At 33.4% G+C, this 16,481-nt stretch overlaps 1 protein-coding gene across 1 annotated transcript in view; it reads left to right on the forward strand.

Annotated features, from left to right (window-relative positions):
* The window catches only part of SMAD2 (SMAD family member 2), an 81,779-nt gene that overhangs the window by 51,560 nt on the left and 13,738 nt on the right, over window positions 1-16,481 (forward strand). The window contains exons 4-7 of the mRNA XM_012745346.2: window positions 3,770-3,859; window positions 4,897-5,090; window positions 5,920-6,054; window positions 9,527-9,601. Coding sequence (XP_012600800.1) covers window positions 3,770-3,859; window positions 4,897-5,090; window positions 5,920-6,054; window positions 9,527-9,601 — 494 coding nt within the window. The remainder of the gene's footprint in view (window positions 1-3,769; window positions 3,860-4,896; window positions 5,091-5,919; window positions 6,055-9,526; window positions 9,602-16,481) is intronic.

Raw genomic sequence — 16,481 nt, forward strand, 5'->3', positions numbered from 1 at the left:
TCCTTCCCATCCTCTCCCCACCTTAAAACTACTGTTCATGGGGGGGGGGTGTCTTCATGCATATATAAGCAGATATGTACAGATCTTTTTATCTGTCCTTTTTTAATGTGGATAGTAGCGTACTGTACTTACTGTTCCGTACTTCCTTTTTTCACTGAATATGATATTTTAGAGTCCTTTCCTTGTAAATTCACAGGGTGCCTTCTTTATCATATGTGAAATTACCATATGAACTTTTTTGTAGGGATTTTCTGTTCTGGTTTTATTTGAATTCTTTGTGTTTTTTTTTTTTTTTTTTCAACTAAAATATCCACGTGAAGTGAACAAATCATGCGTTCAGTTCAGTTAGATTTGACAAATGCATATGCCAGTGTATCAAGATACAGAATATTTCCATCACCCAGAAAGATCTTTCATACTCCCAGTGGTTCTTCTGGAGGCAACCACTGTTTAAAATTTTTCACTTTGAATACACTTCTAGAACTTCATATAAGTGGAATCATTCAGCATGTAGTCTTTTATGTTTAGCTTCTCTTGATCAAACGTGATTAAAACTGCCTGATATTTCCAAGATTCATCCATGAGTTAATAATTCTTTTTTTTTCAAGAATGTTCTGCTATTCACGATCTTCAGCATTTCCATATACATTTTGGATCACCTTGTCTATTGCTACAAGAATTTTTTTCCTGAAATCCTGACTGCAATAGATAAGAAACAAATAGGCCATATTACTAGGGGAAAATAAACATCTTAATATTGAGTCATCTATGAATATAGGATATCTCTTTATGTACTTAGGTTTTCAAGAATATCTTACAGCAAGATTTTTTAGTTTGAGTGAGTGGAGATCACAGTCATATTTTGATGTCCCTCCCCCCATGTTGCTCCTTCTAAATTTATAGGATGTATCCCCTTTTTTTCCAGCTCCTCTGGTAGCCCCAAATCTGTCCTCTGATTCCACAGACAAAATTAAAAACTGCAGTTTTCTGCTTGAGTTCTAGTTGCCCTGCATAGTTCTGACTTGGGTACATAGCCACAGAAGTGCAGCCTCATCCAGTGCAGTTTTCCCTGTTTTGCAGGTTGATGTCCCTTCACCTTTTATCTGTTTTTGGTCTTTCTGCTGTTTTCAAATAGCTGATTAACAATATTTTTTTTCACAGTTTTATTATTGTTATCTGAAGGAAAGTTAGCCAAATTGAAGATACTCTGCCATTACTGGAAGCAGAACCTCTGTACTATTTTGTTTGTATAGTATTTTGCTAATTGCATACTGTTTTAATTATTGAGAATTTATGGTGTGTTTCAGAATCTGTCAGGGCCAGTCTTTACTCTTTTGTTAGAGTTGTCCTGGTCATACCTATTTATTTTGGCATTTTATAGTATTTGGAATAATCTCATCTGCCTGCATCTTTAAATGATTTATTTTTATTGAGATTACATCAAATATATAAATTTGGTGGAATTAATATCTTTATGATGTTATCTTCCTGTCTATGGACATACATGTTTTTTCTTTGCTTGATATACTTTTGTCTTCAGTTATGTTCAAAATGTTTCTTTGTATAGTTTTGAAGCATTTATATTTAACTAGAAGCTTTGTATGCGGCCCTCAGTATCCATGGCAAATTGGTTCTAGGATCCCCCGTAGATATCAAAATATGTGGATGCTCAAGTCTCTGATATAAAATGACATAGTATTTGCATATCTTATGCACATCCTCCTGTATACTTTAAATCATCTCTAGATTGCTCATAATACCTAAAACAATGTAAATGCTATGTAAATAGTTGTTACATACTTTTAAGTTTGTCTTTTTTTTTTTTTTATGTTGCATTGTTTTTTAGTCTTTAGGGGTTTTGTTTGTTTGATTTTAACATTTTTGATTCATGGTTGGCTAAATCCAGGGATGTGGACCCTTTGGATATGGAGGGCCAATTGTGTTTTGTTATAAATTGTATTCTTTTTAAAAATGTTTTATTCTTACATACACACAGATTTTACTAGCTAGAAGCAAATTTAACATTAAAAAAAAATACCTTCCAATTCTGTGAGGGAGATAGTATGATAAATGATAGAGCTAAGGCTTAAAAAATACACCCTATCATGGGATTTGGAAAGTGGCTAAGTTAGGGGTGTCTGTTAGCCACTAGACTGATTGCAAGTTCTTAACAATTACTGTTTGTTCTTCTCTGATTCCTTTCAAGGCTTAAATAAAGCACAACTTAAGTTTTTCATGCTGTATTTTAGATTCTGGTACTCACGTCAGTCCCAGAGTAACTTAAGTGAAATGTTCTTTCTGGTTTGATAAGAGCAGAATAGCCTCTTGCTGTTTACATTTCTGTTAATCATCATTTTCAAAGAAAGAAGTATAAGCTGTATAATATTTCTTCCTCTAGAATTAGGTGATTCTCTATAAGTCTCTGGAATTTAGATGATTGTATTGTGCTTTAAACTACATCATGCTACATGTTTCCAATAGAAATTTAATAAGTATCTTTTAAATAAAGGAACCATTTATTTCATTTTTTAAAATCAGTATGTCTTTGGGAAAAAAAGAAAAGGCTAAATTATCCTCTAATTACTTGGCTTTTTCTGACTTTTATAATCTGGTAAATTTTGCAGTCTGGAAAAGCAAGAGAATCTAAAATATTTCAGGGAGGTGCTAGAAATTTTCTGAATTTCTTTTTTTTTACTATGGAGTTACTGTAGCCCCCAAAGCAGGGCATGGCATTTTCCTCAAGCCTGATGGCTGTTCCAGAGAACTTGTAGCTCTGAAACCCAGCATACCAGGTGACTGGGTTGCCTGGCCACAGGAAGCCATCACTTTCTACCATGTTCCTTTGAAATGTTGATCTAGTTAGCTCACTAGCAATGTGTACATTTGGAATTTAATCAGTTTGATCTGTTTTCAAAAGTTGTTTTGAAACATTCCTTCTCCTTGGAATTTTGATGATTTTGTAATATGTGAACTGAGTTAATAAATAGAACTGAATTTCAGAAATTACCTTTTGACTCATTTAAAAACTATAGCTTAGTACCTGAGTGAGTTGGCAGTTCCATTCCAAAACTTCCTTTTAAGCTCTTCTTCCCATCTCCCACTGACCAGAAGTTACTTTGAAATGAAGTAAGTGGCACGGAAAATAGGAAGAATTGTCTCTGGGCTGCCATGTTCTGCAAAGAAATGTGAAGAAAAATTTTAAGATGGTATGCTATATTAGAATGACTTCAAAAATCTACTTCTTTGTCCATACTAGTGATAAGACTGTGTTAATAATTTTCAGTAAAACTAAATATTTAAGTATCATGACCAAATAATGTGAAAACCATAACCGTGGATATGTATCTATCTTACTTGGGATTTTTCCTACATTAAAAATATCAGTTGGCATCTGTGTTCAGATAATTTTTTTAAAAAAAATTGCATTATAAAATGAAGCAGATCCATGGCATAGGTATTAGATCTTTTGTTTTGAGTAGAGGAAATTAGAAAGGGCATTATAGGTATGATTCATTAAACTAGAGAGCATTGGTGTTCACATTTTAAAAACATAATCATAACTTATCTGGAGTCACATGTTCCATTTTATTGGCTTCCTTCATATAGAAAATATAGTAACTAGCACTAAATGCCTGTGAAAAAGTGAAGCAATTTATATTTTCTGGGTGAAGGAAGTATTCTGTACATTCTCCATGTTTTACATCATGGTACTTTGAATAACCATGCTTCCATGTTCACATCAATTTTTTGTTTTTCAATTTATGCACAGCACTTGCTCTGAAATTTGGGGACTGAGTACACCAAATACGATAGATCAGTGGGATACAACAGGCCTTTACAGCTTCTCTGAACAAACCAGGTGAATATTCTGCCCTCTATCAAATCTTAGAGATCTTGTGGGTGGGGGGATGTTTTGGAAGACCTATACTGGGTTGCTAAGTATAATTTTGTCTAGGATGTTTCCTTAATGTAAAAATCAGGCATAGCATTTAAAATATCTCTGCTTGCCAGTATTAAAAATATATTAAATGTTTCAGCTGATGTTTTGATCAATGCAATTCTAGTTTTGAATCTTCTTTAAATTATTGCATCCCCTAAAGAATAAGAACTTTTATAACCATATACTCTTTTTAGTTTGAGATCAGATTATAATCTGTTGTTGGCCTAATTTTTAAGTAGATACATGACCAGTTTTGCTAAATTTCTTGTTACCATCAAAATCTCATCTTTATACTAATAAATACATAATTATTTACTGAAGCCCTTATTCCACAATCAACAGTAGGCTAGCTTGTTTTATGTTACCTTTTTTATCACCTCATTCTCTTTTTTGAGTATATGATATTTGTCCATTTCATCTCATCATATTCATCAACCATCTGCATTTATGTGTGAACTATATAAATATACCTCAGTTTTCAAAGCAGTCACAACTGGGTAATGAGTTACATTAGTCTGAGTAAGTTACTATCACATCATTGTTGGTATTTACCATTCTTCACAAACTAGTTCTGTTTTTGACTGTTTAGTCACCTACAGAATTAATGCCCTTTAGAAGCATCTCTTAAAAGTTTGATATACTAAATGTAGAAGTTGACAAAGTTTTTCAAGTATAATTGTATAATATTCTTTTGTAAAAATCAGTTTCTCCCAAGTAATTAGCCTTTCATTGGCATTTGAGTCATTTATGTAGCATATTTATAAAAAACATCTAGTGCTGCTGCATACTTTTTTTGTCAGATCCATTAAAAAGTACATTTTTCTTCCTGATTCTCACTAAAACTAACTAAATGGCTATCATTTCTTTCTTTATGCTGTTATTGTACTAATTTAGCCCATTTGACTACACCTATTTTTTTTTTAAAGTTCCCTCCTTTTCCCCTTGCTTTTCACTAGGTCTCTTGATGGTCGTCTTCAGGTATCCCACCGAAAAGGATTACCACATGTTATATATTGCCGATTGTGGCGCTGGCCTGATCTTCACAGTCATCATGAACTCAAAGCAATTGAAAACTGCGAATATGCTTTTAATCTTAAAAAGGATGAAGTATGTGTTAACCCTTACCACTATCAGAGAGTTGAGACACCAGGTAGGAAAATAGCAGGGTTTTTCCCTGGTTTCAAATTAAATGCCGAAACTTAAGTATATTTAGGTATTCTTGTGACCCAGGTAAATTTTAGTGTAAAATTCTAATTAATTACTTTAAATTCAGCCTATTATTTGGTGGTAATTAAAAATGCTTTTTATTTTTTGAATTTTTTTTAATGGAAGAACATATCTTAGAGGGAAAGGTATGTCACTTTCTTGGACTAGCATACTACTTGGCATCAAAGTACATATCCAGGAAATCCCACAGATTTGCCGTCTGCTTAGAGCTAAACTGATGCACTGCTATACTTCTCTGCTACAATGACTTGTTTTCAAGCATTTTGTTCTTTGAGTGTTTTTAGAAGTGCTTTAATCACATCATTTGTGTACAAGCAATTTAATAAAGCTTGTAGCAAGACTTCATTTCTTTAGCTGTCTACTTGAAACTTTTTAAAGAAAGCATATAGCTATATTTTTAGAAAATCTCCTGAATCTGATTTTACAAATCAAGATAATCTTTCCTCAACTTTTCCAATGGGGATTTAAGAACTTCTATGATAAAATAATATTACCAAGGTCAACATTATTCCTGAAAGTACGAGATAATTAGAGTGTGGCAATTTAGATGGTGGAGTACACAATAAGTTTAAGCCATAATCAGATTTGTCAGTTTCTCAGTAACTATTATGTACCAAATAGGTGGATCCTAACTTTTAAAAATTGAGCTACTTTCTTCTTTTTCCTCTTCTTCTTGGTGAAAACTTGTATTAAAGTATCCACCTCCCCTTTTGCTTTTTGCCATTAACCTGGATTTCTCATAACTTTTTCAGTTTTGCCTCCAGTATTAGTGCCACGGCACACTGAGATCCTAACAGAACTACCGCCTCTGGATGATTATACCCACTCCATTCCAGAAAACACTAATTTCCCAGCAGGAATTGAACCACAGAGTAATTATATCCCAGGTATTTTTACCTTCTGAATCTCCTAAAACTTGGATAGATACAAATTTTGTTCATAAACATTCAAGTATTAGTAAATTGTTTCACTTTTTAAAAAATGATGCTTCTGGATTTTGAATAGAACAGTCTGATTTGTTGAGTGATTATTTTGTGAAATATATAAGCCTAGTGCATTTAACAGTTTTGTTGGGAGAAAAGTTTTACTTTATATTTCATTTTCTTTTGCAGTGTCTTTAATCAAAGTACTGTGAGAAGCAGAAAAGAAAAGATCTTAGTAAGTTTGTCTTAGTTGTTGAAGCTGAGAGAGATGCAGAATGTAAGCAAAATAAATGATAATAGGAAGAAAGAATTCCTAAAATACATGTAACTAAAAATCTACCAAATAATCACTTTTTCTTAGATAATTTGAAAATGTTTAAGAGAGATGTAACATTTTTATAAGAGATACAATATTGTAGCTCTGTAGATTTAGCAACACTTATGTTATACTGAAAATCACAAAACCTCTATTTTAGTTACATTTTATTTACACCTCAGTAACTCCTGATGAAAAATGAATTAAACTACACAGTTCTCAAATTTTGCTGGAACTGTGGTATTATGTGATACAGTAATATTCCATGTTACCATACCTGCCCTTTTAGTTATTGCTATTTTTTAGGACAACAACTAATATTTTGTTACTTTTCTTTTTATGTTTCCCTTTCTGTATGTTTGGTTTTTCTCCCTAGGACAAACAAAAAATGTGATATTAGGATGAGGATTTTTAGTGTCTCAATTTTTTCTCCTTTCCTAATGTTCTTCTATTGTACTCATATTTTTATTTTTAAAAAGTAAGGAATTAAGAGCTTCAAGGATATAAAATAATTATTTCTTAATGTATCCCATCTAATGTTTGTTCATTGAAGACAGTGTTAGTAATATAAGAAAAGGAAGAAGCTTTTTAAAAATAGCTAGTTTTACAGATGGGAAGTGGTTTTGGAAGTGTTTTAATGCACATTTCTTTGATTACTATTTTATTCCAAAAGAGTATTTAAAACTGCTTTTTGGGTTGCTAGGAAATATAAACCTTTTGAGAAGTTAGGAGGAAAGGGGAGAGAGAGGTATGATTGATTGACTAGGATGCGGATGTGGGACTATAAAACAGGGCATTTCCTAAGTGGTTTGTCTTTTATAAATGTAGCTTGGAGTGGAGTTTTATGTATGTGTGTGGGGACGGAGGAGGCATTTTAAGTCTGATGCAGGAATTACTGTTATTTAGTTAGCAGTAGTAGGAAACTTATGTTGTAAGCATATTGTCTTGTAAGGCACATACCCAGTAATTATTTGGAAGAATGTTAATCAGAATATTTAGTGGATTTTACTTTACTTTTTTATTCTGTTAGTTGCTTAGGGGAATTTTATGAAGTAGAAAATCAGAAATGGATATTGCTTTTTGGAACAATGAGACTTTATCCATCTCCTAGTGATAACAAAACTGAAAGGTTCACTTTTTATTCCACTTCAAATGAAATTTTAACATTTTCTCTAAAATGCTAATAGCTTTATTATTTTATATATAAATGATAATGGAGAAAAGTAAGGAAATACTTTATCCTAAAGTATCTTTTTTTTTTTTTTTTTTTTTTTTGAGACAGAGTCTCGCTTTGTTGTCCAGGCTAGAGTGAGTGCCGTGGCGTCAGCCTAGCTCACAGCAACCTCAAACTCCTGGGCTCTAGCAATCCTTCTGCCTCAGCCTCCCGAGTAGCTGGGACTACAGGCATGAGCCACCATGCCCGGCTAATTTTTTTTATATATATATATCAGTTGGCCAATTAATTTCTTTCTATTTTTAGTAGAGACGGGGTCTCGCTCTTGCTCAGGCTGGTTTTGAACTCCTGACCTTGAGCAATCCGCCCGCCTCGGCCTCCCAAGAGCTAGGATTACAGGCGTGAGCCACCGCGCCCGGCCTATCCTAAAGTATCTTAAGCTTTATTATTTTATATATAAATGGTAATGGAGAAAAGTAAGGAAATACTTTATCTTAAAGTATCTTAAAGTTCAGTATTTCTTTCTGTTTAGATCTTTGAGACATTGGTGGTTAAACTAGCAAAGCTTAGTTCTATTTAAATTTCTTAACTTTAACCAAACATAATGATATGGATTATTATTTTGTGTTCTTTATTGTTTGATTATATGAAGATATTTTATTCTTAGAATTTCAGTATTAAAAATTTGGGGATACTGACACTTAAACAAAAAGTTTGGTACTTAAGAACTTAAAATTTATAGTTAGCTTACTGAAGAGAAATTGTAAAGGATTTATAAAGGAAACCCTTAATGCCCATCTCTCTCTCTCCTTTTTGGTAATTGCAAAGTTCTTTTTAGGCATATGTCTCCATTGTCTTGAATTGCTTAAAACTCTTTAGCAGTATAAATGTTAAACCAGGGGTTCTCAAACTTTTTAAACAGGGGGCCAGTTCACCGTCCCTCAGACTGTTGGAGGGCCGGACTGTAGTTTAAAAAAACTATGAACAAATTCCTATGCACATTGCACATATCTTATTTTGAAGTAAAAAAACAAATGGGCAAAAACACCCGCATGTGGCCCACGGGCTGTAGTTTGAGGACGGCTGTGTTAAACTGTTAAATCTTATGAACCTATTTTTCCTCCTTAAAATTATAGTTGGTGAAATTGTTTAAATGTTTATTTTATGAAAAGCTTATTTAGCTGTTCACATGCCTCCTGAACATAAACATTTTGTTCAGAAAATGTGTTGGAAATGACACATTAGAATCTTAATATTTATTTTTAGGGAGTATTTTACTTCTGTTTTGTGAAGTAGTCTATATTTGAATTTTGAATTTTCTGCTTTAAACACTTAGAATTTACCAGTTAGAAATCCATGGAGAAATACACTTTTTAGGTAGAATTCAGGCTAGACCAGTCCTGAACCATACTATTATATTTTGCCCTATAGAATTTAGTATAAGATGTAAGCCTCTATTACTTTTGTAATCTGAAATCGTGTGTGTGTGTGTGTGTGTGTGTGTCCTTTGATCTTCTAAGTACCCATCCATGCTGTTCATTAGTTTAAAAAAAAATTGTAGTTACTAATGTCTTTGAAGCTGACTAATTCAGAATTGAGGTGTCTTTGAAGTTATATTTTTGGCTCTTGCCCCAGAATATATACATATGGGAATGAGCCAGATATGTAAATAATGTCTGAGGAAATATGTCCAGAGAGCTGGATTGTATAACAAGTAGGTTTTAAGGATTCACCTTTAAGACTTGTTTCAGAACAGGCCATAAGCCCTCAGTATCCAGTATTGCTCAGTCATAAGCCCTCAGTATCCAGTATTGCTTTTTATAATGTTAAATAACATTCTTATTTGTTATTCGGAGTGATTCATTGGTTATCTTTGGTAGTGGTAAGAAAAGGTTGCAATATTACAATTGCAGTTGTACTTGATTTGTTTTTTATAACTTTTGTAGAAACGCCACCTCCTGGATATATCAGTGAAGATGGCGAAACAAGTGATCAACAGTTGAATCAAAGTATGGACACAGGTAAAAAAATGTCTTTCAAAATTTCCAAAAATTAGATACACATTTTTCTTGCATTGTTTGAAATTCACCAGAAATATTCCTTTTAAATCTTGAATTAAGAAACATACCAAACAAAATCTTCTATCTTTGTTCAACCAGATGTGAACCTTTAATGGGGGCCATGTTATATCACTGAAGAATTAACACATGCTACTCTGCAGAATAATTGTTATAATTGTCTTGTTAGAGTGAATGAAAATCTGAGAATATTTATATGCTTTTATTTATTTTTAAACACTTCTGTTTCAAGTTTTAGTTAGTCTAGGAATAAATATCTCTTCATGATACAAGACCATAATTATCCCACTAACAGATTTTCAGAGGAATTTGAAGGTGAGAGATGAAGATCAGCTTTTTAGTGCTCCTTTAACTTAATAGTGAGTTCTGAATTATAGTAGATTGCTTATACAAAATACCTTGTATCTGACCTAATTTGATTGATTTCTCATATTTAGTTATCAACTCCAATTACAGAGAAAAATTTTAACGTATGTAAACATTACACACATTAAAGCTTTAAACCAGTTATGTAATAAAATGTATAACTGACCAGACCTAATAGATTACCAGTGAAATCACTTTGATGTCATTGTAATTGTCCACTTTGACTAACTCTACCCTGTCTGTATCTTAAGGATTGGACACCTTAATGTCACAACCCAACAAATTATACCACCAGTCTTTCTATACATCTTACACTAACACATTCTGCAGTTAGGCAAATCTAAATTATTTTTAAATGAATTAACATTGGTGGAGGAGGGAGATTTTACAATAATTTTGTTGTTTAATTCATTCCATTTTAAGGACTCCCAGATAAAGGAGCTTTTGCTGCAGCTAATCATACTTATGGCTGTTAGGAGTAGCAGATAGCTAAGAAAGTCAGAGACTGTAATGATCATTGAAAATAACATATATCTTATTGCAGAGGTCTTAATGCAGATTATATTTGGCTTTCTAAATATGTCTTCCTAACATGCCTACATGTTAAAAGAACTCTATTCTTGAAGCAACATTGTTCTTTTTTTTTGTCCTATGATGGACAGCTGTTACTGTGGCATGTAAAAGTGAATGACATGAAAAGATGCTAAACATCATAAACCACAGTGAGATATTACTTCACATCCACTAGATGGCTATAATCAAAAAAAGACAACAACAAGTGTTGATGGGGATGTAGGGAAACTGGAGTCCTCGTATGTTGCCAGTAGGAATGATAAATGGTTCAACCACTTTGGGAAAGTTTGCTGTTCCTCAAAAAGTTAATTATAGAGTTATCATATGGCCCAGCAGTTTCACTCCTACATGTATACCCAAGAGAATCGAAAACACATCCACACAAAAAACTTATACACAGATATTTATGTGTTATTCATAACATTCCAAAAGTGTAAATAATTCTCATGTCCATCAAATGATGAATGGGCAAACTAAATGAGGTATATCGCTACCATAGAATATTATCCAACCATATAAAGTAATGGTAGTACAACAAGTTCTACAACATGAATGGACCTTGAAAGCATTATGTTAAGTGAAAGAAGCTGGACACGAAAGGATGTAGGGATTCCAGTTAGTGCACAAACACCTTATTCAACAATATAACTGAAACATAAGAGGACCAATAATATGAGTATAATCACTGATTATGGTAAATGAGTCAAAATAAAAAAAAAAGAGAATAAGCTGAGTCAGCTAAAATGAATTCCATGTTGGAGCTAACTTTGAATCTAACCTAATATTTCTAATGCTGTTTCAGTGGGGCAGTGTTACTGACTTTCAGAATGACACATTTAAAATTGCTTTTTGTAATGACAATGGAAATATCTGATTCATGAGATGCTAAAAGTTGGTTAAACTACCAGTCCCTTACTTTACTATTAGTTCCTCTCTCAGGGTCGTGGCAAGAAAGACATTTCTGGCTGGGTATAATAGGTCATGCTACCTAACCTAGCACTCTGGGAGGCTGAGGCAGGAGGATCGCTCAATGTCAGGAGTTTGAGACCAGCCTGAGCAAGGGTGAGACCCTATCTGTACTAAAGATAGAAATTAGCTGGACAACTAAAAATATATAGAAAAAATTAGTCAGGCATGGTGGTGCATGCCTGTAGTCCCAGCTACTTGGGAGGCTAGGGCAGGAGGATTGCTTGAGCCCAGGAATTTGAGGTTGCTGTGAGCTAGGCTGACACCACGGCACTCTAGCCTGGGCAACAAATCAAGATTCTGTCTCCGAAAATAAAAAAAAAAAAAAGAGATTTCTGACTGATACAAGGTCTCAATTTAGAACAAAACTGGCCTCTTCTCTAATTCTGCTTCATACCTTCCAGGGAGAAGGACATAATTAAATTCATCTTTCACATGCTACTAGGATAGAATGAATTGATATTTTTAAAAAGGGTAACCAGAGGACAAATTAAGCATGGTAAGGAGCTATATGAACTAGCACCTGTGTTTTTGCTTTTCTTTTTTTAAAAAATATTTCTTTGGTAAGTCCTTATTCTTTCTTAAGTCTTGTGGCTATTAGAAATCAGGCAGGACATCACAAGAAATCTAAAAGTTTAACCTTTGTCAGAGTATTCTATAATTAGTCCCTTTTTGGGTCATGATTGATTTTATGAAAATATTAGTTTAAACAGGTATATAGAGAAATAGAATCTAATAGACCATAAGATGTGGATTCCATAACTCACAGTTTAGTTTTATATCTTCTAAATTTACTGTGCTTGGTCTAGGATACAGAGATGCAGGCTTATGAAAAGTTTTTGAATCACCAGTATCAGTGGGTTGAATTGGGTCTCTCAAAAAGATATATTGACATCCTAACCTCCAGTACCTCAGAATTTGACCTTACTCATAAATAGACTCTTTGGAAATGTAATTATTTAAGTGAAGATGAAATCATACTAAAGTAGAGTGGACCCCCTAATCCTATATGACTGATGTCCTTAGAAAAAGAGTAGAGATTCACAGTGAAGAATGCCATGTGAAGATAGAAGCAGATATTGGAGTTAGCAGCTACAAGCCAAGCAATGACAAGGATTATTGGAGAACAATGTAAGAGAACATATAAGAGAAAGGCATAAAACACAATCTCCCCTGAAGTCTTCAAGAGAACATGGGTCTGCCAACACCTTAATTTCAGACTTAAGTCCTCCAGAACTTGTGAGAAAATAAATTTCTGTCATTTTAAGCCACCCAGTTTTTGGTACTTTGTTACCAGCAACCCCTAGGAAGCTAATAAGGTTTTGAGAGACTACTACTAAAAACATGTATATTTAGTTATTTGTAAATTATATACAGGTACTTAATATATTGTACACTTTAACATACATAAAAATGTTAAAGGATGAGATTAAATAAGTTCTAGTTTTTTCTTTTTGTAAGCCAATTGTTTTGTGTACTCCTAGCCAATATTCACATATCCTACTTACAAGACTCCTTCTCTTAACCAAATGCATATAATCAGGATATCACTCTGAGCTAGACTACCTGAGTTTGGATTGTTCCTCTACCATATACTAGCTAGGTAATAGGTAACATAGGTACATAGTTTTTCCTTCCTTCCTTCCTTCCTTCCTTCCTTCCTTCCTTCCTTCCTTCCTTCCTTCCTTCCTTCCTTCCTTCCTTCCTTCCTTCCTTCCTTCCTTCCTTCCTTCCTTCCTTCCTTCCTTCCTTCCTTCCTTCCTTCCTCCCTCCCTCCCTCCCTCCCTCCCTCCCTCCCTCCCTCCCTCCCTCCCTCCCTCCCTCCCTCCCTCCCTCCCTCCCTCCCTCCCTCCCTCCCTCCCTCCCTCCCTCCCTCCCTCCCTCCCTCCCTCCCTCCCTCCCTCCCTCCCTCCCTCCCTCCCTCCCTCCCTCCCTCCCTCCCTCCCTCCCTCCCTCCCTCCTTCCTCCCCTCCCCCCTTCCCTGCCTACAGTAAAATGTTGGATAGAAGTGGTAAGAATGGACATTTTTGCATTGTTCCTGATTGTAGTGGGAATACATTCTGTAGATCCCCACTAAGTAGGATGTTAATTTGTGGATATTTTCTAGATTGTTTTTATCTGATTGAGGAAGTTCCTTTCTGTTCCTAATGTTCTGTTTTTTATGAATGACTGTTGAATTTTGTCCAGTGTTTTTTCTGCATCTATTAAGAGGATCATGTAGTTTTATTCTTTTATTCTTTGTGCAGTGAATTCCACTAAGTGATTTTCTAATGACAAACCAATATTTGGTTATGATGAATTAATATTTTAAAATATTTATGAATATGTTCATGGTTTATTTTTAAGAATTTTTATATCCATGGGTATGAGACATTGGTCTATAGGGGTTTTTTTCCTTGTAATATCTGTATTAGTTTTAATATCATAAAATGTGTTAGAAAGGACTTTCTCCCTGTTTTCTGGGTTTTCTTAAGGTTGGTATTGTTTCTTACTTAAATATTTGATAGTTGTTTTTTTTTTTTTTTTACCAGAGAGACCACCTCTTTTAGGAAAGGGTTTTTTAAATTGAGTATTATTTAGATTTTTAATTTTTTTATGTGTTTCCATTTTGTAAGAAATTTGTTCATTTCATCTAAGTTGTAGAATTTGTTGCTCTGAAGTTATTCCTAGTATTTGTTATTCCCTCTGTAAGATGTGTAATAACGTCCCATTTTTTTAAATTTATAAATTAGTACTTTGACTTTTCTCTTTTATTCTTAGTAAGTCTTGCAAGGAATTTATCAGTTAATAGTTTAAAAGAATCAAATTTTGTCTGTTAATTTTTTCAGTTGTCTTTGTCTCTTTTCTGTTTCATTGGTATTCTTCATTATTTTCTTATGTCTACTTTGCACTTAATCTGCTCTTCTCAAGCCTGTTAAGTGTGTTTAGATCATTGATTCATTTCTAATGTAAGCATTTAAAGCTATAAATTTTCCTCTAAGCCTTATTTTAGCTGTGTATTATAAATTTTCATATGTTGTTTTCTACTACCACTTAATTACTTTCTAATTCCTCTTACAATTTATTCTTTGACCCATGAATTATTTAGAAGTTTGAGGTTTTTTGTTTTTTGGTGTTTTGAAGGGTGGGGATTTTATAGATACTTCATTGATTCCTAATTTAAATCTGTTATGGTCCAAAACGTGCTATGTATGACTTCAGGCCTTTGAAATTTACGAAAGATTATTTTATGCTACAACATGTGGCTTATATTGATGAGAATTCCATGTATAGTTGAAAAGAATGTATATACTGCAGTTGTAGTGTTCTCTAAATGTCATTTAGGTCAGAGTGCTTGGTGATGTTGTTTAAATCTTAATCCCTTCTATCTGCTTCTTTTTTGTCTTATTTAATGTAACAGTCTTTGTCTTTTAATTGGAAAATTAGTTTATTTACATATAAAGTATGTCAGTGAGTTTTAGGTTACCATTTTGCAATTTCTTTTCTATTTTATCTGATTTTTGTTTTCTCTGTTTCTGTTTTCCTCCATTTAGACTAGTCAAATTTTTGTTACTCCATTCCATTTACTCTCTTGGCTTTTTAGCAATAACACCTAGCATTATTTTCTTGGTAAATGTTCTAGTGATTACATTGTACTTATCAGCTTTTACCTGGAAGGTTATTTAAGTTGTAATATTTAACAATTTCGTGTAAAATGTAAGAACTTTATAGCACTAAAATTTCATTCATCCATTTTCATTTTTCGTGCTGTCATATATTTTACTTAATAAATACGTATAAACTCCAAAGTATAGTGTTATTTTTGCTAGACTTTGAGTTGGTTTTTAAAGAAAACTTTAAGAGTATAAAAAATAATCTTTTAAATTTACCTACATATTTACTATTTCTGCTCTTTATTTCTTTCCCGTAGACATTTGTTTGTTCCAGTTGTTTTAGCACCATTTTTCAGAGAGGCCTTTCTTTCTCCATTGGTTTATCTCGGCCCCCTAGGTGAAAATCAAGGGATAATGTATATAAGTCTGATTTTGAGTCTGTTAATCCAGTCTGTTAATTCTTCATTTCCCATAATCTATTTTTCAGTTTACAATTTCCATGTTAAAGTGTTATCTGATAATTCCAGTGTTGTATTAATATATAACATGGTCTGCTTTTGTTGACTGTTTTATCTTTTGATTGTGGATTGTTTTTCTCCTGCTTCTTTGTGTGTCTCTTGTTTTTTAATTGACTACTGGATATTGTATATAAAATAATAGTAGAGAGTAAGATAGATAATACTTTACCTTGGAAAGATCCACCCTTTTCTCTCTCTGGTTGCTAAGTTGAAGAGCTGATCTCTATAATTAGGAGTTGGGTTGGAGAGGTGTTGATTTGGGGCTTTAATTAATATCACTTCATCTCAGGTTTTAGGGGAGGTTAGTGCCCTACTTCAGCAGGGCTTTCAAATACAAGTATGGAAGACTGTAGGATATGTCATTGCTTTCTAGTCTTGCCCAAGACTTCGTGTCTTACCATTTACTCCAATTAAGATGTGTGTTAGAATTGGCTGATGAAGAGCTCTGTGCTATTTTAATTGCCTGTGCCATGGCCATTAACATTGTAGTTGGCTTCTCCTTTGGCAAACATAATCCTGTGTCTGTGTCCTAAACTTGGCAGAAGCTCTCAGCAATAAAAGTGATTACCACTTTCTTCTTATGTAGAAAGAGCTTATTCTTCTCTATAAATTAGTTCATTTAAATTTACTTGGATCTACAGCTGTTTAGTAACTTTTTAAAAAAGTATGATTTTTGTTTTGTTTTGTTATGCTTATATAGTATTTTCTTACTGCTGTTTCAGAAGCAGGGGTTTTCCCTAATCTAACCATTCTAACCATAAGGAGAACCCTATAGGAGTTTTTAATAAAAACAAAATAAAAACTTTT

The sequence above is a fragment of the Microcebus murinus genome, chromosome 17, assembly GCF_040939455.1.
Source record: "Microcebus murinus isolate Inina chromosome 17, M.murinus_Inina_mat1.0, whole genome shotgun sequence".
Classification (NCBI taxonomy): Eukaryota; Metazoa; Chordata; class Mammalia; order Primates; family Cheirogaleidae; genus Microcebus; species Microcebus murinus.